Here is a 27672-nt window from a genome sequence, read left to right as displayed (position 1 = left end):
GGCGTGTCGGCCGCCGCCTCGTGCGGGGGTCGACACCCGCTATCTAGGCGGAGAGCCGGGGCCCCGTACAGAGAGATCGCAGGGGGCCCCAGCGGTCGGACCCCCCGCGATCTCAAACTTATCCCCTATCCTTAGGATAGGGGATAAGTTTTTCACCACTGGACTACCCCTTTAACCGAAAAATGTACTGCATAGATACAGAAGCCCCCAAAAGTTTCAAAATGGTGTTTTTTTTATTTTTATTTTGTCTCAGTGATTTTTTTTCCCGTTTCGCCATAGATTTTTGGGTAAAATGACTGATGGCATTACAAAGAAGAATTGGTGGCGCAAAAAATAAGCCATCATATGGATTTTTAGGTGCAAAATTGAAAGAGTTATGATTTTTTAAAGGTAAGGAGGAAAAAAACAAAAATGCAAAAATAGAAAAACCCCAGGTCCTTAAGGGGTTAAAGAGTACCTCTCATGCTGTCTGGCAGCAGGATATGTTTAAAACTCCCGGGCAATCCTGTAGCCTGAGACTTACCCTGAGATGATGTGATAAGGAGACATAAGTCCAGAATTCCAAAAGACTTGCATGGGAATTCTGGATAGGGATCCACCGATATCGATTTTTTAGGGCCGATACTGATACCGATAATCTGTGGAGGTTAAGGGCGATAGCCGATAATTTATACCGATATTCCGGTATAAATTATCGGCTATTTCTCTTTTGCGGTGCCAGAGACCGCCGCCGCCACTTGCTTCTCTCCCCCTGCCTGTATAAAGCCCCCCTGACTTATAATACCCCCTGTCCTGTGCCCCTTATATATAATGCCCCATGTCCTGTGCACCTCACATATAATGACCCCTGAGGGTGCAGAACAGGGGGCATTATATGTGAGCGCACAGGACATGGGGCATTATATATGAGGGGCACATGTCAGGGGGCATTATATGTGAGGGCACATGATGGGGGCATTGTATGTGAGGAATACAGGACATGGGGCATTATATGTGGGGGTCAAGGGACAGGGGGTATTATGTATGAGGACCAGAGGAGCAGTGGTTGGAGCTCCAAAGGTAGCGTGCAGCTGCTGCATAATCACCGTCCTGTCCAGGGCCAGAGTGGGACCTAAAATAGGCCTGTGCATATTAGACTATGCAGCCCTTTTTTTGTGGGGGACCCAGCAGTTGGACTCCCACCAAAATAAAATCGGCTGCATGGTGAAATCTCCTTGGTTCAAGTGGCTTTTCAGCTGTTGCAAAGGAACAACTCCCATCATCCATGGAAAGCTTCAGGCATGATGGGAGTTGTAGTTTTGTCACAGCTTGAGAACCACTTATAGGGATATAGTTTCACTGCAGGACTTTCAAGTGACTACAGCTCAAATGAGAAACAGGCAGACTATACAATGGTTTGACTCACAGGAGACGTCTTCTCTGCTGTCTTTTCTTTATCTGGTCAAGACGCTAGAACTTCTTCCATCTTCTCTGCAGAGTTGACGCTTGGACATCACTGGTTCCTCATTTTGTCAGCAGATCCTCATTGTCTGTATGAAGACAATAATCATTGTAATCCTGCCAGATACTATGGGGGAGATTCATCAAAACTTGTCCAGAGGAAAAGTTGCTGAGTTGCCCATAGCAACCAATCAGATTGCTTCTTTCATTTTTAACAAGGTCTCTGCAAAATGAAAGAGGCGATCTGATTGGTTGCTATGGGCAACTCAGCAACTTTTCCTCTGGACAGGTTTTGATAAATCTCCCCCTATGCCCTTAAATATAACCCTGCCAGACATCATGCCATACACTGTTTCATCTGTTTGGTAGAATCCCACCCTTGTAGTGACCTCCCCCGGACCCCTAAGTCCCCCCCCCCCCCCCCCACCAGACTTATCTTTGTCCTCGTCTTTCAGACCTCTAAGGGCTTGCCCACACTGCGGACATTCAGTCGGCAGAATTCTGCCTGCAGCAAGCGCCACCTAAGTCCTCAGTGATAGGACCACGCTGACAGCAATGCAGTGTGGCAGAATAAACATGTTCATTCTTTGGGAAGACGTCCATTGCGCCAGCAAAATTCCACTGTGGCAATTCCACAGTATACACAGAGCAACAGAATCCCATTTTAAACAATAGGACTCTGCTGCTAGTGGATTTCCACAGTGACATTATGCCAGCCGAATGTCCACAGTGTGGATGAGCGCTTAGTCCCCCCAGACCTCTTAGTTCTCCTCCAGATCCCCCTTTTCCCCTTGTTCGGAACCCTTAGTCCAGTGGTGTCCAAACTGTGGCCCTCCAGATGTTGCAATACTACAATTCCCAGCATGCCCATTTCATTGGCTGTCCGGGCATGCTGGGAGTTGTAGTTTTGCAACATCTGGAGGGCCACAGTTTGTACACCACTGCCTTAGTCACTCTCAGACCCTCTGTTATCCTCCTCCAGCCACTAAGTCCCCCCCAGATCCCCTTGTCTCCTTCTCCACCACACTTTTCTGCCCTCCTCCCCGACTCCTCTATAACTATTAAAACTTCTCTGCCATCAACCTCACACACACACACACACCTCTTTGATGCTTTATTATCTTCTAAACCTCACACCCCCCGATCCCTCAGTGATTTTCCACACTCCAATTACAGCCCCCTCCCTCATTCCATACTGCTCTCTCTCTCTCTCCCCCATCCTCCTTTTCACCTACCTTCTCACCTTGTGGGGAGGACAGCTGAAGCAGCTCTGTGGCGGCGGGATGTCCTCCTTCTCCTCCAGCCAAGGTAAGGACCGTGACGTTAGGTGTGTGCCTGCGTCGTGTGCTCCATCCCTGCCTGTTAACTCATCGCTGTTGTAATAAAGAAAACTGTGTCCTTGTGGCAGAATGTGACTCTCCTCCACAGGGACACAGTTTCCTTTATAACACCGGCCGGGAGCGAGGTCTCCTTCAGTGCCGAAGGGTAGGAGAGCGGCAAGGTCCACATATGCTTTATTAAAAGAAAAAGTGCAAGGGCAGATGAACGGCCCCTGTAAATATGCCACTACCGCCTCCTGACATTTGGGGCTCCTTTGCTGACATATGGGGCTCAGGCCCCGGATAATTTGACCTAGTGACGCCCCTGTCGTGGATGGCGTCCCCGCGGCTCTCACTCCCACTGTAAGAATGAAGCAGCGTGAGAAAGGTGGAGGAGTGGAGGAGCGGGACAGCGGACAGCTCTTGCTCCACCGTGCTGTCAGCTGTCAGGCAATTGCTCCGGGACTGAAGTCCCGCGATTCATGCGCACACCTTGTTTTACGCATTATCAGCAGGTTAGCAGCCGATACCGATAACGGGGAAAAACGTGAATATCGGCCAATAATATCGCCGTGCCGATAATCGGTCGATCCCTAATTCTGGACATACATTTCCTTTTCGCATCATCTTTGGGCAAGTCTCAGGCTGCTGGATTGCCCGGGAGTTTTAAACATATCCTGCCGCCTTCGCTGTCAAATAGTTCAGTATTGTCATATAACACCATTGCTGATATGGCATCTGCTAATACTGTTGAACAGTCAGACAACGTAAACTTAGACAAGACATTTGCCACAGTGGCTCAGGTGGTTTGATACATCTGGTGCATTTTTTTATTATCTAGTCTTAGTTTACAACAACTTTCAGTTGTCTTCATTTTCACCAGAATTCTGGCACAATTATAGTTTCGTATTTTAAGCCACGTCGCTTTTGTTACAGCCACACCTCTTTTTAGAATGCAATGGAAAATGTGTCCAAAACATATAACAAATGTGGTGCACAGCATGTGCCAATAGTGCCACAAAGTAGTTATGCCAGGTTTCTGGTGATAAAAAGTTGCACATTTTTGTACAATACTAAGTTGCGTAAAAATCTGTGACAGTATGCCACAAACGCCGCTTTTCAAGAAGTGCACCGAGCGAGGTGTCAAGGGGGTGAGGAAGCGGTGGCCCCACAGATTTATTAAGCTGTACGCCAGGGACCAGCAGCTTTCCCTGTACGGCGAATAGTGGCATCACTGGGCCAGCACACCTTAAAGTGTACCTGTCATTTGCAAAAACTTTTTATATTATGTAGATACACAGCCCTGTTTGTCCTGCCCACACTTCCTGTATTTTGTCTCCGCAAAGAGACCCATGGGCAATAGCTACAGAGACAGCGTTGTAACCCAAAAATATATCTTTTTTTTTACCAATGTATATTACAAATTTACATATAATGTTATTATTTACATTATATGAAGCCTTTTTGCTTACAGCAGAAAAAGTTTACATAAAGGGGTACTCGTCTGCTCAGCGTTTGGAACAAACTGTTCTGAACGCTGGAGCTGATGCCAGGAGCTTGAGACACCATAGCCCCGCCCCCTCATGACGTCACGCCTTCCCCCTCAATGCAAGTCTATGGGAGGGGGCGTGACAGCTGTCACACCCCCTCCCATAGACTTGCATTGAGCGGGCAGGGTGTGACATAATGATGGGCGGGGCTATGATGTCATGAGCTCCAGGCACCAGCGTTCGGGACAGTTTGTTCCAAACGCTGAGTAGTGGACTACCCCATTTAAGACCAGTGTGAGCTATGTCTCAGTAAATTCCCCCACAGTCTGTATGGACAAGCTCATATAGATGAAAGAGGCCTACTTAGCACTAATTCCTCATTCACGAAAGTCCTTTTAAATCCTGTCTCCTTAAATGGACTTGTCCACTCAGGACTCACTCATATGCTATTTCAGTCCATGCCCAGGATCCCCATTGCCAGTCAAGCAGAGAACAATTGCAAAATGAGGTCCATATATAACATGGCCTGTTAAATAGTACATTTCTCTGCATATGTATAAGCAATGGCAGATTCTAACATGGAGACTCTAAACTATGGACTCACAAGCATCTCAAAAAAAGGTGAGGACAGCCCCTAGAGTCCTTCGTAGGCTAGGTTTACACTGCAATTGTGCTCCCTTTAGTCTTACCGAAATACTGTTTCCGAAAGGACAGAAAAGCAGTAAGCTAACAGATACGACTGAGGAGGGCACTATTCTTGCACGAATGCCATTTCAGTTCACCACCCTAGCTTTGTATCTAAACACCAAGTTAGTATCAAATACCCATTTGCTCCTAACATTTGGAGCACACACCCATAATAATCCCTTTAGCACACAGGGTATGGAACACATTGATAACTTGAAAAGTCAAGGTTTTTGTTATTATTAGTTAGAGGATTTTTTTTTTATTTTTTTTTAACACCCTGGCACAATCCAAAGTTTTTGCTTACCATGCTTGCCACGGGAGATATCCACATACTGACAGAGTCGGGGGTGGACAATGGTCTTGAGAATTTGGAATCGTCCCAGGATTTTGATAGAGTTTGGCGTTAGAGGGAGGCCATTACTTCCACATACATCATGAGGGAGAGCGGATGCAAAAAATGTAAACGCTCCTAGTCCGGCGTCCTTTATGGGGGCCATCATGGAGGCTTCCTGAATGTGGCTGAGAAATGAACTGCAAACACAAGACAGAAGGTAGATTAGTACGAGCATTCAGTGTATTGCTGCACGCACAGTCACATAGGGCAAAGGTAAACCTGTGCAAAGGAAAAGTTGCCCAGTGGCCCATAGGAACCAATCAGATCGCTTCTTTCATTTTTAACAAGGCTTCTGCAAAATGAAAGAAGCGATCTGATTGGTTGCTATGGAAAACTGGGCAGCTTTTCCTTTGGACAGGATTTGATAAATCTCCCAGATACTGTACATAGCACTTTCCATTATACTTTGTGTTTTCATTTCTCGCCTTTCTATAAATCTGAATATTCTCACTTACATTTAGGCTGGGTTCACAACATGTTTTTGCTATACAGTTCCTTTATCAGGTTTTTGATAAAAAACGGATTCCTCAAAACCTGACTAAACTGTATCAAAATGTGTGTACACATTTTTACCTGTATACGGTTTGAAAAATGATGTCCGGTTGCATCCGCTTAAGAAAAAATCGTATACGTTTTTAACTTTTCACTCCATTATGAATAAAGTTTTACTTGTTTGATTGAAATTCCAAGGGAAAAAAGTGAGCAAAGCCAAAAACCGTATGGTGAAAACGGGATGGAACCGTACGTACATATGGTTCTGTACGGTTCCCATTGACTCCCATGTTAAAAAAAACAAAAACGTATAAGGTTTAATAAAGTTTTTCACTCTGACCAAAAACCGTGGTAGGCCACTGTTTTCTGTCTGGAAAAAAAAAACGTTAAAAACCGTATGGTTTGAAAAACAGAGACAACAGTATACATTATGGTGCATACGGTTTTGAATGGGAAGTCTATGGGCACGGTGTTCTGTACGGTTGCATACGTTTTTTTCATGAAACCGTATAGTAAAATAGTGGTGTGAACCCACCCTTAGAGGGTAAAAATCTTCAGAGACTTCTTTCACTGTGTCCAGTCTAGGCACTCCTACCACCTTCCCATCTACATAGAAATAAAATGTATCCACCTAGAGGCAGCTTACATAAGACAATTGTCTAGGCTGGATACAACTGTAGCAAACCTTCAGTGCTCAGCTTCTGAATATACAGAATGTTACCATTTACTGAAAGCAAGCACAGATCTTGAAAATGGGGAGGAATTGACACCAATAACAATACACAGCCCATACAAACGCCTGATGTTTTTTCCATTAATTCTTCAGATATAAAAAAAAAGTGTGAACACTGGTTAATAATGCAAATGTCCTACATCCTACATCTCCAAAGTCACCGCACAACTACAACTCCCAGTATGCCCGGACAGGGAATTGTAGTTTTGTAACAGCTAGATATCCCCTGTTTGGAGACCATTGTCCTACATACTTTTAGTATAATGCCCAGCCCTCCCTTGTTTTTGTATAAAAGGTATGTCTTACTAGCCATGACTAAGAGCGACTGCTCGAAACGCGTCGGAGTTTCACTCATTTTAGAGTGGCATGTCACTTGCCACCTGCGGTGGCACCATTTTTACCTTTTGCTTTTTAATGTGCACTATTAAATGTTAAGTTTTAGGCTAGGTTCAGACTACGGAATCTCCGGGCAGAAAATTTTCGGCCGGAGATGCCGAGTTCCGCCTGCGCCGACTGAATTGGTCGGCGCTAGGACCGCGCAGACACTGCAGTCTCCTATAGACTGCTATGTGTTCCGCTAGGATTTCCGCCTGAAGAAAGAGCAACCCCTTTCTTCAGGCGGAAATTTTCTAGCGAATTTTTCATCCGGATTTTCCGCTTCACAAATTCCAAAGTGTGAATTTGTGAACGGAAAATCATTCACTACACTATGCATTATAGTAAGAGGAATTTCTGCCAGAAATTTCAAAACGAAAATTCTGGCGGAAATTCCGTAGTCTGAACCTAGCCTTATGGATCCTTTCTTCTCACAGGGAGCTGGATTTTTTTCCTATCTGATTTTTCTTCATATGTCTTACTTGGTATGAGCCATATATGCACTATATATGCCAGCAGAATGATCCGCCAACATATCGGTGCCATATCCATTCATGTCAATGGTCTATTTCTGAATATGCACTGTTTTGTTGTGGGATGCACAGAAACGGAGTGAAAATAGTCAATATGTCCATTCAGAACACAGTACGGATATCTGGCAGTATACGTAAACACGCTGTTCTTCCGGTATGCCAATGTAGACTGAAATGTACAGCAATAAATAGTGTGAACATAACCAGGTGCACGACCCTACGCAGGGCCACTTTATTGGCTTCCACTGAGTAAATGGGGGGGGGGGCGCATACTTACATTTGATTCATGAACTAGCTCTTCATGAGCCTAGCTCTCCAAACTGTGTACCTCCAGCTGTTCCAAAACTACAATTCCCAGAATGCCTGGACAGCAATTGGCTGTCCAGGTAAGGTTGACATATTTCTTGCAAAAAAAAAAAAAAAAAATACCGGCCATGCTAATTTGCCTAATTAATTATATATGCGTGACATCACAGGATACACATAGGCAGGGGGAACTTTTGTCCTATTCTGACCCCTATAAACTTTTTGTTTCTCTTTATACAGGCCTGTATGAGGGCTCGTGTTTTGTGCCCCGATCTGTAGTTTTTAACAGTACCATTTTTGTTTTGATGGGGATTTATTTTTTTTTTTTTTATAAATTCGGGAGTTGCAGTTAGTTACTAAGTACAACTCCCAGCATGCCCTGATACAGTCTGTGGCTCAGCATCTGCCCCAAACGTAAACTGCAACTCCCAGAATGTTGGACTATATAATTGAAACTGGAACCTCGCAGGTACCTTTTGGTCCGGAGGTGAAGGGTAAGCTTTGTTGGGGGGGGGGGCCCCTCTCTCCTGTCGAAGAAGGCCGCATCCTTTGTGCACGTTTTTTTTGTGTAACACGTTTGCACTTTTTCTTGCACTTTGGGTGATTCGAGAGCACATTCCTCGGCTCTTAGTAAAAAAAAAAAAAATTATATATATATATATATATATATATATATATATATATTTAGCTCCAGTTACGGAATATAAAAAGCTAATCGGGATTAATGCCAAGCCACAACTCTTTCTCCAGAAGGAAATAACACCCATCTGCAGACAGCTGTTTCGGGGTACTTGCCCCTCGTCAGTACTCTTTCCTTCTGGAGAGAGAGTTCTGGCTTGGCATTAATCCCGATTAGCTTTTTATATTCCGTAACTGGAGCTAAGCTGATACCAGGGAACATCACCTGAAAAGGTGATGTAATGTAATATATATATAGTAGTATATAGTATAGGTCAGTGTTTCCCAACCAGGGGTGCCTCCAGCTGTTGCAAAACTACAACTCCCAGCATGCCCGGACAGCCGTTGGCTGTCCGGGCATGCTGGGAGTTGCAGTTTTGAAACAGCTGGAGGCACCCCTGGTTGGGAAACACTGGTATAGTATATGGTGCTACATTCCGGGAGTTGGAGGATTGGTTAGATAAATAACAGCCATTGCATTGCCCTTATTTTTAATATAAAAATACCGGCAGGGTCGCCAAAATACTGGCCATGTAGCAAACCTATGTATGGGCCTGCTGGGAGTTGTAGTTTTGCCACATACTAAGGTCCACATGTTGAAGGCAACAGTCCTACGACATAAGTGAAAATAGTTACCGTGGCCCTCCAGCTGTTCCAAAACTACAATTCCCAGCATGCCCAGACAGCCATTGGCTGTCCGGGCTTGCTGGGAGTTGTAGTCTTGCCACATCTGGAGGGCCACAGCTTGGAGACCACAGGCCTAAGAGATACGTGAAAATAGTTACAGTTACCTTTATGTGCATTGTGCAAACTACATATGTTCTACTTGTGACATTCTAAAATAGTACAATGTAGCATATACGAGAAAACTCTGCTCACTGCTTAAAGGTAGATAGGGATGAGGCAGATATTAGACAGGCAGTCTACCCCGCGTCCTCCTTCACACAGGTCCCCGCAGACCTCAGTGTCCAGACATCGCTACAGATCCACTACATTGTCCAGTGACTGAAGCGCTGTCACATGACCGTGACGCCATCAGCAGGCGCCGCTAAGTGAGCACGTGATGCGGCACCAGTACTGGGGGTTGAGGAGGTCTGACCACACCAGTGTGTGTGATGGAGGTAGCTTATCTCCACATGTACTAGGTGCCTGTCAACTGCTCCTAGTATAGCACTACATTGCTATGCTGGGATTTCATACTTCAGAGCAGTGTTCCCAAACCTGGCTTTGCAGCTGTTGCAAAAGTATAAATCCTATCATGCCCCTCCCACTGCTAAAGTTCCATGATGGGAGTTGTTTTTGCAACGGCTGGAGACCTACAGGTTGGGGAACACTGCTCTGTCATGTTACAGTCGGGTATCTAGAGCCCTGTGTGGGACTGCTAAATTTCTGACCATTACCACCTGCTCCTGCAGTGTATGGTTTCCACTAGAGATGAGCGAACTTACAGTAAATTCGATTCGTCACAAACTTCTCGGCTCGGCAGTTGATGACTTATCCTGCGTAAATTAGTTCAACCTTCAGGTGCTCCGGTGGGCTGGAAAAGGTGGATACATTCCTAGGAAAGAGTCTCCTAGGACTGTATCCACCTTTTCCAGCCCACGGGAGCACCTGAAAGCTGAACTAATTTATGCAGGAAAGTCATCAACTGCCGAGCCGAGAAGTTCGTGACGAATCGAATTTACTGTAAGTTCGCTCATCTCTAGTTTCCACTCCTGCACGCTCACACAGTATGTGTGTCCAATCCTGACCGCACCTGCCAACGTGCCATTTCATTACCCCCTTGAGCCTTCTTATTTACACTGCTTTCACACTATATAATTTCTCCGTTTTAAAGACCCGTTATATTCCGTTAAGGAAACCCTTAAAACCGGCCGTTACAAAATCTGTTAAAAAATCCCAGTCAAGTCCGTGGGATTTTGTGATTAGCCGTTATGACCCGTTGATGTCGTTATGAATAACGGACGTTATTTTGTGACACGAGAAAAAACGGTACATGCACTAATTTTCTCCTGTCACAAAATAACGTCCGTTATTTATTAATGGGTCATAACGGCTAATCACAAAATCCCATAGACTTGTCTGGGATTTTGTAACAGCCGTTTTTCTCCCCTAAGGGTAGGTCCTCACTGTGCTCCTGCCCTCGTTAATCATATCAGTCAGCATCCCGCCAAAAACAGGATGCCGACATATGCTGTTAACGGCAGCAGTGTACCCCATTCACTTCTATGGACGAAAGGAGTCACCTAGTGACTTCTTTCGGGACATATGCGCTATTTCAAAAGCATAACAGCACCAGTTTTTGAGTCTGCCTAATAGCTGATACGTCCTAAACTGAGTTACTAGATGATCCATTCAGCCATAAGTACATGGAGTCAGCTGCCCCCGTTAACAGTATTTGTCAGCATCCTGTTTTTGGTGGGATGCTGATAGATACAATTTATGGGGGCAGGAATGCTATGTGGACATACTTTCATGTGCGGCTATGACACTGGGAGCTGGGAGGATGTGATCATGGTGATCACTTCTTCCCAGTGCTATATTATACGTGACACTACTGGGAGGGAGCAGCATCACAGACAGGCTGCTGCTGCACAGAGGGGTCTGCTCTGCTGTCCACAACAGACTTAAAGGGGTACTCCGGTGAAAACCTTTTTTCTTTTAAATCAACTGGTGGCATAAAGTTAAACATATTTGTAAATGACTTCTATTAAAAAATCTTAATCCTTCCAGTACTTATTAGCTGCTGAATGCTACAGAGGAAATTCCTTTCTTTTTGGAACACTGATGACATCACGAGCACAGTGCTCTAGGCTGACATCTCTGTACATTTTAGCAACAATGCATAGCAGATGTATGCTAAGGGCAGCATGGTGGCTCAGTGGTTAGCACTGCTGCCTTGCAGTGCTGGGGACTTGGGTTCAAATCCCACTAAGGACAACAATAAATAAAGTGTTAATATTATTATAATAACATCAGCAGAGAGAACTGTGCTCGTGATGTCATCAGAGAGCATTCCAAAAAGAAAAGAATTTCCTCTGTAGTATTCAGCAGGTAATAAGTACAGGAAGGATTAAGATTTTTTAATAGAAGTAATTTACAAATATGTTTAACTTTCTGCCACCAGTTGATTTAAAAGAAAAAAGGTTTTCACCAGAGTACCCCTTTAACTCCTTGGGGACAGAGCCCATTATAACCCTAAGGACGGGAGCATTTTTTGCAATTCTGACCACTGTCATTTTAAACATTAATAACTCTGGGATGCTTTTACTTTTCATTCTGATTCCGAGAATGTTTTTTCGTGACATATTCTACTTCATGTTAGTGGTAAAATTTTGTCAATACTTGCATCATTTCTTAGTGAAAAATTCCCAAATTTTATGAAAAAAATTGAAAATTTTGCGTTTTTCTAACTTTGAAGCTCTCTGCTTATAAGGAAAATAGACATACCAAATACATTATATATTGATTCACATACACAACATGTCTACTTTATGTTTGCATCATAAAGTTGACATGTTTTTACTTTTGGAAAACATCAGAGGGCTTAAAAGTTCAGAAGCAATTTTCCAATTTTTCACAAAATTTTCAAAATCGTAATTTTTCAGGGCCCAGTTCAGTTTTGAAGTGTATTTGAAGGGCCTTCATATTAGAAATACCCCACAAATGACCCCATTATAAAAACTGCACCCCTCAAAGTATTCAAAATGACGTTCAGTAAGTTTGTTAACCCTTTAGGTGTTTCACAGGAATAGCAGCAAAGTGAAGGAGAAAATTCAAAATCTTCATTTTTTACACTTGCATGTTCTTGTAGACCCATTTTTTTAAATTTTACAAGGGGTAATAGGAGAAAAAGACTCCAAAATTTGTAACCCAATTTCTCTCGAGTAAGGAAATACCTCATAAGTGTATGTCAAGTGTTCGGCGGACGCAGTAGAGGGATCAGAAGGGAAGGAGCAACAATGGGATTTTGGAGAGTGAATTTTGCTGAAATGATTTTTGGGGGCATGTCACATTTAGGAAGCCCCTATGGTGCCAGAACAGCAAAAAAAAAAAAAACACATGGCATACTATTTTGGAAACTACACCCCTCAAGGCACCTAATAAGGGGTCCGGTGAGCCTTAACACCCCACAGGTGTTTGACGACTTTTCGTTAAATTCGGATGTGTAAATGAAAAAAAAAAAAAATTTCACTAAAGTGCAGTTTTTTTCCCAAATTTACCATTTCTACAAGAGTAATGGGAGAAAAATCCCCCCAAAATTTGTAACGTAATTTCTCCCGAGTACAGAGATACCCCATATGTGGCCCTAAACTGTTGCCTTGAAATACGACAGGGCTCTGAAGTGAGAGAGCTCCATGCGCATTTGAGGCCTGAATAAGGAATTTAAAATCGGGGAGGACCACTCTGGGAGTTGTAGTTTTGCAACAGCTGGAGGCACACGGGTCGGAATCACTGAGTTAGGAAACAGACTCTAGCTCAGTGTTTCCCAACCAGTGTGCCTACAGCTGTTGCAAAACTACAATTCCCAGCACGGCCAGACAGTCAGGGATGCTGGGCGTGTAGTTCTGCAATATCTGGCCCTTCAGATGTTGCAGAACTACAACTCCCAGCATGCCTGGACAGTCTGGGCATGCTAGGAGTTGTAGTTATGCAACAACTGGGGAAGAACAGTTTGGAGACCGCTAAGTAGTGGCCTCCAAACTGTAGCCCTCCAGATGTTGCAAAACTACAACTCCAAGCATGCCCAGACTGTCCAGGCATGCTGGGAATTGTAGTTTTGCAACATCTGGAGGGCTACAGTTTGGAGACCACCATATAGTGGTCTCCAAACGGTGCCACTTCAGATGTTGCAAAACTACAACTCCAAGTATGCCCTGAAAGCCTTTGGCTGTGTGGGCATGCTGGAAGTTGTAGTTTTGCAGCTTTTAGAAGGCCACAGTGCAGATCACTTATCGCGATCTTCACTGCAGCCTTCTCCGCCGCACTTTCCGGCCGCTGCTCTTCCTGCTGCAGCCACTGCTCCGTGGATGCCGCCGATGCCGCCTCTGAAGGTCCGGGTAAGCCGAACCATGCTCCCCCCTCTCCGGCCGTGTTCCCCCGCTCTGTACCGACTTCCGATCGGTGGTCAGAGCGGGGGAAATGAACTCTAACCCCCCTGTCCCCCTCCTGCCATTGCTGGTCAGCCTGACCGACCAATGGCAGGGGATAGGAGGGGGTGGCAACACTGCCACCTCGCTCCTATCCTCTAGGCTGGTCGGAGCTATCTCTGACAGCTCCGATCAGTCTTATTTTCCGGGCGATCGGGTCACCAGTGACCCGATTTGCCCGGATCGCAAATCGCATACGCCCTTCGTCCCCAAGGAGTTAAAGGGGTATTCCAGGAAAAAACTTAGATATATATATATATATATATATATATATATATATATATATCTATCAACTGGCTCCAGAAAGTTAAACAGATTTGTAAAAACTTTTATTAAAAAATCTTAATCCTTTCAATAATTATCAGCTGCTGAAGTTGAGTTGTTGTTTTCTGTCTGGCAACAGTGCTCTCTGCTGACATCTCTGCTTGTCTCAGGAACTGCACAGAGTAGAAGAGGTTTGCTATGAGGATTTGCTTCTAAACTGGGCAGTTCCCGAGACACATGTCATCAGAGAGCACTTAGACAGAAAAGAACAACTCAACTTCAGCAGCTCATTAGTACTGAAAGGATTAAGATTTTTTAATAGAAGTAATTTACAAATCTTTGAAAAAATGTAGATACCAGAAGCCTCTAGACTTATACCAAAAATGGTACATGATGATTATAACATAATGTGAAATGAAATGGAACTGTGCTTCACTTTAATGATGAAAAAAGAGATTTATTATAAAATTATTATGCAAGATGAATAGCATTAATAAAAAACCTTCTTACACAGGGCCCTTGTGGGGAGGTAATATAAAATAATATAATACAAAATAATCTCAAACAATATAAAATAAAATAATAACAAACAGCCGCTTTAAAGTTGGATCATCCGCTAATCCGATATTTGATAAACCAGCATAGTTCAATTTTTCACTCCGTAAATGTATAGTTCAAATTATGATCAAGGACACCTCATATATTTACCAGCTCCTGCAGATGGAAACAGTTCATGGTATATAGCCGTATGGCTGGACGTCCAAGAGATAGATGGTATCTGCTGTAAAGGTTGTATACAGCGCTGGCATGCGCTGCAGCAACGGGCCCGGTTACCACAGGCCTAGGAGAAGTCGCTAGTCACTGAGATAGATGGACTGCTCCGGAGATGAGAAAACAGCCTTGGAGGTAGATGGATCTGCTCCAAAAGTGAAAGCAGCCTCAAGGAGGGTCTCTCGGCGTCTGACGTCAGCCAGGTGAGTCGAGTGCGGCAAGGTGGAATACTGGATTTGCAGAGTGGATTTACGGAGTTGATTTGTAGAAATGGTGTCCAGAATATAAGGATGTGGATAATGGATAGTGGTAGTCGTGCGGCAATTTTTCTCTAGACGCGTTTCAGGGTACTTTATTAACGACCCTTTCCTCAGTAGAGATATCTCAAGCCACAAATGTTTCCTCAAATGCTGAACTAACACAAGTGAGAACAGAACTTAGGGGCTCATGTACCTCTTATATACAGGGCCTGACTGAGAACTGTGTAGACTTTTCAAAGGTCACTATCTTCAGTGAATTCCGGCCAGTGATCAGAATGTGATGGGATATTTTTAGTATCATTCATGGTCCTTCTATCTTTGTGAGAACGTGTTTGATGATGAGTTTCGTCCCCTTGCTGTAGGAGCTCATGTGTGTGTCCTTTGTATATAATGGGGGGAATTTATCATTGCTTTTACCCTGTTTTTGTAATGTAAATTTTTCACAGTTTTTTAGAGACTTTTCATTGCGACTTTTGCTTTATAAGCTTTTTAAACAATTGCAGAACCATGCCATTGTCTGGTTAACTATTAGCAGTGGTCAGTAATTTATCATGAGCCATTGTCACACAGTTTGTCGCAAAGCCCCTAATTTGTCCCAAATTGTTACACCAGCTCTGGCTTACAAAACTGTCTGTGAACAACATTATTAAAGAAGAAGTCTCTTGGGGAGAAACTTTAAGAGCGCAAGGGGTCAACCCGCTTATGATTAGAATAATATCCCCATAGAAAACCTCTCCTGCTCTGGACAGTTCCTGACATGGACAGAGGTGGCAGCAGAGAGCACTGTTGTCAGACAGAAAAGAACAACTCAACTTCCTCTGTAGTTTATTTGTAGTATACAGTAGCTGATAAGTACTGGAAGTATTAAGATTTTTAAATAGAAGTGATTTACAAATCTGTTTAACTTTCTTGCACCAGTTGATTTAAAAAATTTTTTTTACACCGGAGTTCCCCTTTAATGTATTGGCCTTGTTCTGCTGCTCTTTTCCTCCCCCATGCTTTATACTGCAGCTGTTCTTGTTCAGCACATACCAGGGAAAAAGTCAGCTTGCTCATCTGTTGCTCTTTCCATCCTCTATGCTTTATACTGCAGCTGTGCTTGTTCCTATTGCCCAGTGTGTAAGCACAAACCAAGGAAGACATGAGTTATGTTGAGCTATTGTCGAGGATTGTTCTGCTGCTCTTTTCCTCCTCCATGCTTTATATAGCCATATCCTTTGGATAGGGTATAAGTTATTCACAGGATAGGGGATAAGTGTCTGATCACGGGGGGTCCGGATGCTGGGACCCCCGTGATCTCCTGCACAGGGCTGCGGCTCTCCCGTGCATGATGTGTGTCAGCAGGAACATGATGCCATGCCCGACTCGCCCCCTCCATGTATCTCTATGGGAGAGGCGGATATGCAGCGTTCGTGCCTCCCTGCCTCTCCCATAGAGCTGTATGGAGAGGGGGCGTACCGTCGACATCACTGAGGTTGATGCTACACGCCTTAGCTGGTGCACAGCAGAACAATGCGGGGGCCCCATTTGGGAGATCGGGGGGGTCCCAGCGTTCGGACCCCCCCCCCCCCCCCCCCCGCAGTCAGATACTTATCCCTATTCTGTGGATAGGGGATAAGTTGATTTAGCTGAAGATGCCCTTAAAGCGCAACTGTCATGAGATTTTAGCCCCCCAGAATACAACAATGTTGTTACAGATGTCCTTAACATGAATGTAACCATACCTTTATCGCTTTTCCTCCTTCTTTTAAAACTTATAAAATACATTTATCCAGCGGTCTGGCACAGTCAGATAGGCTTGGGGTTCACAAAGCCCCGCTGCTGCTACGCCTTTCCTCTCCTTTCAGCGCTGGGATCCCTGTGTAGTAAGAAACAGCACATCCACAGAGCATGCGCCCCTCCTGACGTGTGGACGCCACCGCCCTGCATTGACAGAGTGAGGGCTTGCTCCCGTAGCCTATGCTCTCACTGCACAGGTGCAGTACTAGAGGAAGGGAGGGGCGCATGCGCTGCGTCTTACTACACAGCGGTCCCATCGCAGAAAGGAGAGGGTAGGCATGGCGGCGGGGCTTTGTGAACCCCAAGCAGGCCTATTCGACTGATAAATCTATTTTATAAGTTATAAAAGAAGGAGGACAAGCAATAAAGATATGGTTACACTCTTGTTATGGACATCTGTAACAACCTTGTAGTAGTCTGGGGTGCTAAAAACTCATGACAGTTGCACTTTAAGAGCTATTCCCATTCTGCAGGAGCAGACGTGCTTAGGGGTGTGGCTGTGGTTAGGGGCATGTCTTGTTCCTCTGCTCTCATCCAAAGTTGTGAAGTATGCTATATGGTGGTATTGGTCTATACATATTATATTTTATTCAGTATGGTAGTATTATGGAGTAAGGGCTCATTCACATGGCCGCCTGCTCCCGTCAAAAAATGCCCCTTATCCAATCCGTTTACTACTTTTGCAAATGGGTTGCAAAGGGCTGTAAAAGGATCCCATTGATCTCAATGGGATTCTCTTACAATCCTTTATCACCCGTTTGCACCCATTTTGTTTGTAATCCGTTATCTTTGACGGCAAAAGACTTTGAATGCAGAATATTTTTGGCCGTCAAAAATAACGGGTGAAAAACGGGTCTTTTAAATTTAACAATGAAGTCTATGGCAAACGGATGAACCTGTAATGTCATCCATTTGCACCCGGTTTATAACCCCTTAAGGATGCAGGGTTTTTCCATTTTCATTTTTTTCTCATCACCTTCCAAAAATCATAACGCTTAAAATTTTTCACACAAAATTCCATATTATGGCTTATTTTTTAGTCACTACTTTGCAGTGACATTAGTCATTTTACCAAAATATCCACGATGAAGTGGACAACAAATTCATTATGTGACATTTTTAAAATTTTGGGGGCTTCCGTTTCTACGCAGTACATTTTTCGGTACACATGACACCTTCTCTTTATTCTGTAGGTCCATACGGTTAAAATGATACCCTACATATATAAGTTTGATTTTGTCGTACTTCTGGAAAAAATCATAATTACATGCAGGAAAATTTATACGTTTAAAATTGTCATCTTCTGACCCCTATAACTTTTTTTTGCGCCATGTTCTGAAGTTTTTAGCGGTACCATTTTTATATTGATCGTACTGTTTGATCGCTTTTTATTCATTTTTTCACGATATAAAAAGTGACCAAAAATACACTAATTTGTACTTTGGATTTATTTTGCGCATACGACATTGACCGTGCAGTTTAATTAACAATATATTTTAATAGTTCGGACTTTTCAGCACATGGCGATACCACATATGTTTATTTTTAATTTCACAGTTTTTTTTTTTAAATGGGAAAAGGGGGGTGATTCTTACTTTTATTAGGGAAGGGGTTAAATGATCTTTATTAACTTTTTTTCAGCCTTTTTTTTTTTTGCAGGGTTATAGCCCCCCCCCCCCCTAGTGGCTATTACACTGAACATACCGATCTCATACACAGATCATTGCCCTGCATTGACACGGCAAAGATCAGTGTTATGGGTGGTCGATTGCTCAAGCCTGGATTTCAGGCTTGGAACAATCAATCGCCGATCAGACACAATGGAGGGAGGTAAGGGGACCTCTGCTCGCGTTCTAGCTGATCGGGACATTGTGATTTCACCGCGATCAGCCCGACTGAGCTGCCGGGAAGCATTTACTTTCATTTTAGACGCGGCGATCAACTTTGAACTCCGCGTCTAAGGGGTTAATAGCTTGCGGCACAACGATCGGTGCCACTCGCTATTAGTCCAGGGCTGTCATTAGCTGCTGGGACCGACCTGGTATGAGGATAATATCCATTATTACTTCTAAGCATGCTCAGAAGAGATGAAATCAGCAGACTTCTGCAGTTTTGTGGGACTACTACTACTCCCAACAGACTTGCTTCCATGATAGGAGTAGTAGTTCCACCAGCTGCAGTCTGCGGGTGGCTGGGGAGACTAAATTTTATTGCTTGTACTACTACCCCCATCATGGAATAGAGTTTGTTCCATGATGGGGGTTGTAGTACAGGGGCTGAGGGATTGATCGCACTGGGTCTCACTTCTGAGACCCCATGCGATCATAATGATCCGCAACCCTGCGATGTATCCTATGTTTTTACTTTCATTTATAAATCTGCCGCTGGGAGCCCTGAATGGCCGGTACTGAGGAACCATTCAGGGCTCCCAGTGAGGTTTTTAAAATGAATTGTGAGTGGCAGCAAGGGCCCTATCTATATTAAAAGCGCTGTGAGGGGCAAGATATATAGCGCTGCAGGGGGGGGGGGGGGGGCAGACATATAGCCTATATATCTAGCCCCCCAGCGCATTTCTTATATGCCCTTACAGAGCATTAATAAAGATGTAACCCCTGCCAGCGCATGTATAAATATATGTACCCCTGCAGCGCATTTGTCATAATATGCCCCCACAGCGCTATATGTGAAAAGTATATCTAGCAGCAGCGCATCGGGCCAGCCCGATGATTCAGATACAATACTTTTCATACATAGCGCTGCGGTGGCATATGTATATAGAAGTGCTGGGGGGGGGGGGGGGGGGCAGACATATAACATTATCTGTCCCCTACAGCGCTTCTATATACATATGCCACCGCAGCGCTATGTATGAAAAGTATTGTATCAGCATCATCAGGCTGGCCGGCTGCTGGCCCGTGCGCTGCTGCTAGATATACTTTTCACATATAGCGCTGTGGTGGCGGCATATTATGACAAATGCGCTGCGGGGGGCACATTTTACATACAGTGCGGGGGTATATATTAATAAATGCGCCAGCGGGGGTCATATCTTTATTAATGTGCTGCAGGGGGCATATTATAAATGTGCTGGGGAGGCTAGATATATAGGCCATATGTCTCACTCCCCCCCCTGCAGTGCTATATATCTTACCCCCCACAGCGCTTTTAATATAGATATGGCCCCTGCCGCCACTCATAATGTTCGTTTTAAAAACCCTGCTGGGAACCCTGGCGGGGGATTTAAAAATGAAAGTATAAAAACACACGATACATCGCAGGGTTGTGGACCATACCGCCCGCTCCCCTGCTTTATAACTTCTGATCGCATCGGGTCTCAGAAGTGAGACCCGGTGCGATCAATCCCTCAGCGCCTGTACTACAACCCCCATCATGGAACAGACTCTGTTCCATGATGGGGGTAGTAGTACAAGCACTAATGTAGCCTCCCCAGTCGCCTGCAGCCAGGAACTACTACTCCTATCATAGAAACAAGTCTGTTCCATGATGGGAGTAGTAGTCCTGGCTGCGGGAATCTATAGGCAACTGGGGGGGGGGGGGGCAGCAGGTGCCGGGGAAGAAATGTCACACTGCCGCTCAGCCTATCGCCGGCCGAGTCGGGACTTCGCTGCGGCCGGTGATTGGCTGAGTACAGTATGACTCACCAACCACCGGCAACCAGGAAGAGGATCGCGGCGGAGACCGGAGCCGGTTACCGGAGGAGCAAATGTATCTCTCTATTTTTTTACTGCTGGCAGTATGGAGGACAATTTTCCTATTCTGGAGTACTCCTTTAATAACGGCCGTTATTTTGAGACGGGCGAATGAACGGATTAAATAGTGCATGCTCTATTTCTCCCGTCACAAAATAACAGGCTATAACGGGTTAAAAAGGATAATGTAAAAATCCCATAGACTATAAAGGGATTTTCTAACCGCAGTATAGGATTATTTTGTAACTGCCGTTTAGGCCCCTTTCACACTACAAAACTATTCCGTTTGAAAGATCTGTTCGAAGTTCTGTCTGAAAATCGGTCGTAATGGCAGACACTGCTCCACTGTCTATGTTTCCTGCTAGGACAGCTCCGCCTACACTGCTACCGAGGCCGACCCTGTCACGTGATCTGTGACGTCACCTCCTTGCGCCGGTCTCGCAGGAAAAGCCCTCAGGAAGAGGTAAGCGCCGCGTTTCATGTGCGGTATCTGTAGATTGATTGCTGGGGGGGCAGTGCGGTTACCTGGGCACTGGCTGAGGGGGTAATGGGCGGGTTTTGGGGTGAGCTATGACACCGGGGAGGGGCGGACCTAATCATACCGGACGCTGCACAACACGTGTGAGCGCTCCGCCCGGCTGTGTGCTGTAGAGATGTGAAGCCTCACCTCTGTATAATCCTGCTGGATATATTGGCGGGAGCCATATACCTGGGCATTACCCTGATAGTGGCGGAGGGTCGGGTACAGCTGGCACACACAGTCCTGTAACCAGTATACCACCCATAGATGTCTGGCTCTTGGCCCAGCTATACAGAAGCAGGCATGGATTATAATAGTCATAGGGAGATCAGTGGTTTAGCAGCTTATCCTGTAAAGTAATGTGAAATCCAGTGCTGCTGATCATTCATTCCCTCTTCATCTACTTTAGACAGATCATCCCTTTTAGAGGACGTTCACATGGGATCAATATGCTGCAGATTTTCATGAGAAATCCCTGTAGTGCAGTGTTTCCCAACCAGTGTGCCTCCAGCTGTTGCAATACTACAACTCGGCTGTCTGGGCTTGCTGGGAGTAGTAGTTTTGCAACAGCTGGAGGCACACTGGTTGGGAAACACTGCTGTAGTGTACTACAATAGCAGCAACGTGGGGGTGATTTAAAAAAAAAAAAACTGACCTGCAGTGAAGACTGAATCTCCGCCACGTCAGGTTATGTTGCTGAAATGCTGCAGATTTCCAGCATCATAAGTTTAATGTGGATATGTTGCATTAAAGGGGTAGTCCAGTGGTGAAAAACTTGCGGGGGGGGGGGTCCGACCGCTGGGGCCCCCTGCGATCTCTCTGTACGGGGCCCCGGCTCTCCAGCCAGATAGCAGGTGTCGACCCCCGCACAAAGCGGCGGCCGACACCCCCCCTAAATACATCTCTATGGCAGAGCCGGAGATTGCCGACGGCGCGCTTCGGCTCTGCCATAGAGTTGTATTGAGGGGGCGTGTCGGCCGCTGCTTCGTGCGGAGGTCGACACGCCCCCTTCCCGCGGGCTGACGGGGCTTCGTACAGGAGATCGCAGGGGCCCCCAGCGGTCGGACCCCCCGCGATCTCAAACTTATCCCCTATCCTTAGGATAGGGGATAAGTTGTTCACCACTGGACTACTCCTTTAATATTACCACCACATGTCCCACCCTCACTGTCTGGAGTCTAGGCAGTAATACAGATGCAGAAATATACCTATATTAGGGTGGGTTCACACCACGTTTTTACAATACAGTTCCAGTATACGCTTTCAATTTGAAAACCGTACGGGACCGTATTGAAAACCATATGCCTTGACTCTCCGTTGAAAACCGTATGCCAAAAGTTTTGCATCCCGTGCGGTTTTGTCAGTTTTTTTTTTCCCCATGCCCAAACCCGTAGCCTACCACGGTTTTTGGTCCTGGTGAAAAACCATATTGAAACGTATACGTTTTTTTTTTTTTAACATGGGAGTCAATGGGAACCGTACAGAACCGTTTGTGCGTACGATTCCATCCGGGACTTTGCACAGTTTTTTTCTTGTAATTTCAATCAAACAAGGGAAATAATGGAATAAAAAGTTAAAATGGAATACGTTATTTTTTCTTAAAAAACAGATGCATCCGGACATCATTTTTCAAATCGTATACGGTTTTCAACTGTATACGGATTAAAATTTGTACACATGTTTTGATACAGTTTAGGGTGCATTCACACCACGTTTTGTACATACGGGTGCCGTATCCGGCGGGGGGAGGGGCAAACCGGCCGCTCCCGTACCCCGGCTGGATCAGCCCTTGACTCCATTTACTTTAACGACCTGACCGGAGTCAAACTGTGACTCCGGTTGGCTCGGTTTTGACCCGTATGCGGTTTTGGACCGGACCTAAAACCGTAGTAAACTATGGTTTTAGGTCCGGTCAGGAAACCGCATACGGGCCAAAACTGAGCCGGCCGGAGTCACCGTTTGACTACGGTTGGGTCGTTAAAGTAAATGGAGTCATTGGCTGATCTGACCAGGGTACGGGAGCGGACGGTTTGCCCCTCCCCCCGCCGGATCCGGCACCCTTATGTGCAAAACAGGGTGTGAATGCACCCTTAGTCAGGTTTTGAGAAATCCGTTTTTTTATCAAAAACCTGATACGGGAACTGTATTGCAAAAACGTGGTGTGAACCCAGCCTTATGGCCCATTCACACTATGGAATTGCTTCTCAGAGATATTCCAGGTGGAGAGTCCATCTGCAGCGGGCAGCACTGAAATCCATCAGCGGTAAGACTGTGTGCACATGTGCAGTCCCCATTGGTGGCAATGGAGTTTGCGCAAAATTCTGTGGGAAGTCCGGAATTTTTTTTATTTTCGTTTAAGGAAATTCAGCATGGACGGTACAGAGGAATTCCTGTGGAAAAAAAAATACGAGGTTGTTGCATCAAAAAATGTCCAAGTGAAATTCATAGTGTTACCCTTCTGTGAAACTTGCCCTCTTGTGGATTTTCCACATTGATTTCAGTGGAATCCAAATTTTTGCTGACAAAGCACTGGAATAAGACAGTTTTGATGTTAGACATTTTCATTATCTCCCCCATGGTCACTGTGAGACACATGACATTTATAGATATATCAGACCTTTCCCTGCCTATCCTTTATTGTTGTGTATTTTTGGGATTTTTTTCTTTCCTCCCTATTCATGCCACTTGTCTGGGGTCTATAGGAAAGGAGACGATTCTGGCCAGAAGACAGGTTTTATGTGGAAGGGCTGCGAATGGGGCAAGACTGTCTCACATTTATTAAAGGGATTATTAACATAAAGGCATTGTTATGGCTTTGTTTGCTCACTGTGGGTATAAGATGTTAAATAAATAAAAAAGCAAAAAAACCTAACTTTGTCCAATACTCAAAGACACAAGTCACTTATGTGGTCCCTAGCCTGGTGCTTATGTCCATGCAGTGTGGCCCAGATTTATCAAACTCTGTGAGAGAAAAAGTGGAGTAATTTTCCCACAACAACCAATCACAGGTCAGCTTTCACTTTACCTGAGCTTGTTAGCTGAGCTGTGATTGGTTGCTGTGGGAAATCACTCCGCTTTGAAAAGTGAAACATGTCTGGTCTCTGCTTGTAGATATCCAGCCTCTGTGGGAGAAATCCATTGGCCAGCAGGTTACAGTCCATACATGTAAGTGCCCATTTACTTCTAGGCCTATATCATGATTTTGCTGATGTTATTTTCAGGACATGTATTCACTTTGGTTTGTGACCATTCCAGCAGACCTATGGCTGGCTCCAGTTCATGTATATGTATTAGCACAGTGCCCAACCCTTTGTACCATAAATACTGCTGGTGTCAAACAGATCCCAGTCCCCATGCATTGGTCCAGCAGGCCAGGTGCTGTGGAAGATCCCGGGGGCCCCATCAGCGGGACCCCTGCGACCAGGCATCTTATCCCCTATCCTTTGGATAGAGGATAAGATGTCTAGCAGCAGAGTATCCCGATAACATGGTTGTGACCAGTAAGGTAAAAAGTAGGTTGTAAACTATATTCCACTTCTTCCTTAGTACATTACTTTTTTTTTCCCCTTAAAGGGTTATTCTGTCCTATCCAAAGGAAAGGGGATAAGATGTCTAATCGCAACAGTCCCACCGCTGGGGACCCCCCGTTTTCTCAGTAGCGGCACCCCACCATCATCACAGCACAGAGGAAAATCTCTGGGCATGATGACGGGGCGATACAGGGGCCGGAGCACCATGACGTCACTGCTCCAGCCCCTCCTGATGTCACACCTTGCCCCCTTAGATGCCCACTCCCATAGACTTGTATTGAGGGGGCGGGATGTGACGGCACGAGGGGTCAGAGCCGTGACGTCACGGTGCTCCGGCCCCTGTATTGCCCCGTCATCACTCATAGGGATTTTCCTCTGTGCTGTGATGACGGTGGGGTGCCGCTACTGAGAACGCGGGGGTCCCCCCCACGATCAGACATCTTATCCCCTATACTTTGGATAGGGGATAGGATGTCTATGGGCAGAGTACCCCTTTAACATTTTAATCTCTTTTGGGCTGGTGATCTGAAGCTTTGCTCATTATGTTGTCTTGGACATGAGGTTTGATATGTGTCTCCCTAGTTGTATGACCTGGACCATCAGTATGAACTCCAGTTCTCTCTATGTATTTTGAATCTAACCTGCTGAAGGCTTCTATGTGAGATGTAAGGTGAAGTGGAGAGATCCTGCTAAAGAAGTGACCTTCCAATGGGGTTTAAGAAGAGATGCAGCATAAAACTAATGTGACTGTAAAGATGGTCAGCAAAGTGGGAGTAAAATGCGACATCCTTTGTCAGGAAATAAACAACATCCTCCTTATAGTGTTTTTTAGTTGAATTGTCCAGGTTAGGTGCAAGATCATGGAAAAAAATCACAGAAACTCAGGATAAATCCATCAGGGAAGGTGTGTAGACGCTTAAAAAGCAAAAAAGATGTCAAGAAACTGATGGTCTGGGCAAATGTAGTAGCGGCCTATCACTCAGGCTCTTGTGTGTGGAGCCAGACGTGTTTTGGCAGTGTTCCTGACGCACTGTGTGCTCCAATTTTCTTTTTTCTTTACTCTTGATTATAGAACATTTGGCTTCACGTCTGTATGTTCTTATCAGATTCAGGTACGGGCTGATTGAAAAGCCACAATAATTTCCAAGATAAAGAGATTTCTTTATTTTGGCATTATAAAGTTATTGTAAAGGGTATAACATAAAAAATCTGTGGCGTAGTATGATAAAAATAGTAAGACCAGCCATTAAACAACTGCTTTGGTGCCTGTGTAAGGCCCTTGAGGAGCATCTGTCACATAGAATAGACTTGTGAAGCTGCACACACAGTGCTGTAGGGCTTTACAAGCCTTCTACAAGTATACCTTTCATGATACTTTGGGGTGTGGTATGAGTTGGAAAGAAGCGCTGCCCTGCCTCCCAGACCAGGCTTTACTAAAGTGTTTTTTAATCTATGTACCGCACAAGTATCATGACAGGTATAGCTGGAGTAGGCTTGTGACGCCTTATTGCACTGTGTGTGCAGCTTCACTAGCCTATTTTATGTGACAGTAGAAGTAGGTGCAGCAGTTTAGGAGGTATTCATCTTTTTGCTAATATGGTATTTTCTTCTCATCTCAATGGAGGCAGCTGCTGCTGTATGTGTAATGCCGTCTACTTCTCACTCCTGTCATATCCCAACCACTTTGGCTGAAAACTCTGCCCCCTTGTCCCATTCATGAACTTGCTAAAGAAGATGGGATGAATATTTATAAATGGGCAAAGTTATTGGCGAAAGGGTGCAGGATTATTAGCGGGTGGCAGAAAGTATCGCTTATACAGCGGCAGCCGCCTCCATTGCAGTTATGAGGAAATTAGCATAGTAGCAACAAGATGAACAAAATCTCCGGAATGGCTCCATAAATATTCACCCGGTAAGAAGCATTAGAAACTGGGTCACCCGCATCTACCTGTATATTTTTACCTGTAAAATTGGTGAGCTCTCCTTTGGCCATCAATACTAGATCAGTGATGGGTATGACTGCCATCACTCCTGCTGATCATTCTGTTTCGTGCAGGCACTGCAGCCTCCTCATTTTTTAACTTAAACGTTAAAGAGGCTGCAGTGCTCAAACAAGTACCACACTGACTTCAATCAGCTGTTCAAGGGGGGGGGGGTGCCTGGAGACGGACCCAAACCAATCTACTATTGATGACCTATCCAGAGGCAGCAATGGTGACACATGCAGATTTTAGTTAAAATTTTCAGGTTTGTTCTAGGGCATATTTTTTATGCACTGTGTGAACTTGACTTAAAGGGGTACTATGCCCCTAGACATCTTATCCTCTATCCAAAGGAGACCCCTGCGATCTCAGCTGCAGCACCCCAGACGTCCGGTGCACAGATCGAACTTTTCTCCGTGCCGGATGACGGCCGTCACGCCCCCTCCCATAGACTCACATTGAGGGGACGTGGCCGTGACGGCACGAGCCGGGCGTGACCATGACGTCGCGAGCCTCCAGCTCTGCACCCAACACTCTAAACGAACGCCGGGTGGATAGGGGATAAAATGTCTAGGGGGGATTACCCCTTTAAGCGCTCACTCACAATGGCACAAAATCTGTTGATTCAGAACATTCAGTTCTGTGCACTACTCCGTATAGAATCTGGCAGATGGTCTCCATATAAAATCAGAGGCATAAGAAAGAACAGCAGAGGCCCCATGAACACAATGAACCTGTAACATGGCTGTGTGCATGAGCCTTGTAGAACTACTCTGTGAAAGCAGAGCTACACTTTAAGACTGTAACACTTGACATGAACTGTGTATGTGCTGCCCTGTAAATCCAGCCTTTGGTGTGAAGTGTAGAGTGGCAGATCCCAGCACATGGTTTGTTATTGTTGGAGAAGCTGTCAAAGATGGGCTGTGACTTTGGGTGTGTATGTTCCTGTAACTGTGGAAAAGAAATAAGCGATTAAATGAGGTTTTATTTCATTCTGGAAAGGCTCTGTTTTGTAGATTAGTTTTGTTCCAGTTTCGCCTCATTCACGTGTAATTCTCTCCTGGGTCCTTCCAGCTGTTTCAGGATCACAGACACTGATGACTTTCCAGGCTGGCATCTTGGGGACATGTTAGCCGAGGATTTATTCTTTCTTTAATTCTTTCTAGATTAAATGTCTAGGCATGGCCTCAACTGGAATGTTTGTCTGTGCTTTTTATCACTTACTTTAAAGGGGTACTCCGGTGGAAAACTTTTTTTTT

The 27672-nt window shown here is 45.0% G+C and overlaps 2 protein-coding genes across 5 annotated transcripts in view; one reads left to right on the top strand and one right to left on the bottom strand.

The window, feature by feature from the left end:
• TBCK (TBC1 domain containing kinase) overlaps positions 1-9463 on the bottom strand; it is a 307224-nt gene extending 297761 nt beyond the window's left edge. Inside the window, exons 1-2 of the mRNA XM_056566040.1 lie at positions 9327-9463; positions 5241-5467 (exon numbers count right to left, since the gene is read on the bottom strand). Coding sequence (XP_056422015.1) covers positions 5241-5436 — 196 coding nt within the window. The 5' untranslated portion in view covers positions 5437-5467; positions 9327-9463. The remainder of the gene's footprint in view (positions 1-5240; positions 5468-9326) is intronic.
• Positions 9464-9549: 86 nt separating this feature from the next.
• AIMP1 (aminoacyl tRNA synthetase complex interacting multifunctional protein 1) overlaps positions 9550-27672 on the top strand; it is a 77096-nt gene continuing 58973 nt past the window's right edge. Inside the window, exons 1-2 of one of the 4 annotated variants that reach the window (XM_056565974.1) lie at positions 20752-20844; positions 24013-24066. In XM_056565974.1, coding sequence (XP_056421949.1) covers positions 24065-24066 — 2 coding nt within the window. In that variant the 5' untranslated portion in view covers positions 20752-20844; positions 24013-24064. Of the gene's footprint in view, positions 9569-20744; positions 20845-24012; positions 24067-27672 lie in introns of those variants that run through there. The other 3 variants (XM_056565984.1, XM_056566005.1, XM_056565995.1) reach the window with 3 other exon arrangements.

The sequence above is a fragment of the Hyla sarda genome, chromosome 1 (genome assembly GCF_029499605.1).
Source record: "Hyla sarda isolate aHylSar1 chromosome 1, aHylSar1.hap1, whole genome shotgun sequence".
Taxonomy (NCBI): Eukaryota; Metazoa; Chordata; class Amphibia; order Anura; family Hylidae; genus Hyla; species Hyla sarda.
Note: the sequence above shows the minus strand (reverse complement) of the source record. Positions and strands in the feature narration are given on the sequence as shown.